The sequence below is a fragment of the Montipora capricornis genome, chromosome 8, assembly GCF_036669925.1.
Source record: "Montipora capricornis isolate CH-2021 chromosome 8, ASM3666992v2, whole genome shotgun sequence".
NCBI classification, from domain to species: domain Eukaryota; kingdom Metazoa; phylum Cnidaria; class Anthozoa; order Scleractinia; family Acroporidae; genus Montipora; species Montipora capricornis.
The window spans coordinates 24349682-24350746 of NC_090890.1; the positions used below are offsets into that span (position 1 = coordinate 24349682).

At 41.4% G+C, this 1065-nt stretch overlaps 1 protein-coding gene across 1 annotated transcript in view; it reads left to right on the plus strand.

Moving 5' to 3' along the window:
• Positions 1 to 471: 471 nt before the first annotated feature.
• The window catches only part of LOC138013865 (uncharacterized), a 16204-nt gene continuing 15610 nt past the window's right edge, over positions 472 to 1065 (plus strand). The window contains exon 1 of the mRNA XM_068860910.1: positions 472 to 706. Within this exon, the coding sequence (XP_068717011.1) occupies positions 472 to 706 (235 nt within the window). The remainder of the gene's footprint in view (positions 707 to 1065) is intronic.

Below are 1065 nucleotides of genomic sequence, written 5' to 3' on the forward strand. Positions count from 1 at the left end.
TGAAGAAATCAGCACATTATTGGCAGATATTGTGGTGAAATATCATCATATTTGCATACTAAGAAAGAGTGCTTTACAGAGGCATTCTGTGGTAGCCTGGGAAAAAGCTTCCATCCTCTCCAAATCTAGTTTCTGGTGGGTACAATCTGCCCTTGCAAGACAAGCTGGACATCCTCGGCATAACTTTCGATAGTAAGCTGGTGTGGTCCAAACACCTTTCCAAGGTATCTAAAACTGCTGGCCAAAGAACTTGCTCCCCTCTGTAAGATCTCGAGCATTCTGAATTCCAAGGATAATGGCAGCCAAATATTTAATGCTAATAAGTCTTTCTAGCCTCGCTAGAACAAGCAAATTTCAAAAGAATATTTGTTTCAAATTGAGGCCGGTAGGACTAATTAACATAAGTAGTCTATAGCCACCATATATAAAGCACAAGTGTGCATTGTCATTTAGTACTCTTGGCTGTGTTGGATGAATGCCTCGCCTTCCAATCACACCTTTCTTCATAATATCCAGAAGAAAGCTTTGAAGATCATTGGAACTTACGAAGCTACTGCCTGTGCTCAGTCAGCAATTACAAGTGTGTTTCACATTTGGCGGGTAGTTGCAACTACACTTCTCTACAAGATGCACACTATTAACTGCCCTGCCGATCTTATTTCCATGCTTCCACCTCCATACGAGATGCGGCGAATCACACGCAACAGTTTGTCCTTGCCAAACCATGCTCTTTTCCCTCCTGTGTCAGTACGACCTCTTTGGACAGAAGCTTTCTGCACACCGCGATCAGGATGTGGAACGACCTGCCTGATATTGTTGTCATTGCCATCCTTGCATAAGCACTTATTGACATTCGGAGTTACGCAATTGTTGCTTTAATGTTATTTTATTTACCAAGCTTGTTATTAAATTTTGAGCCGCATTGAGCCATTGATTGGCCTGTCGGGGATCCTCATCTTCGTATGCTATTGTTCACTATATATTGCACATTAAAAAAAAAGTCTCCTTTGAAAGCAACTTAATTCAAATCTTGCAATAAAGAGATTCCAACTCTCCCGTTTTGGC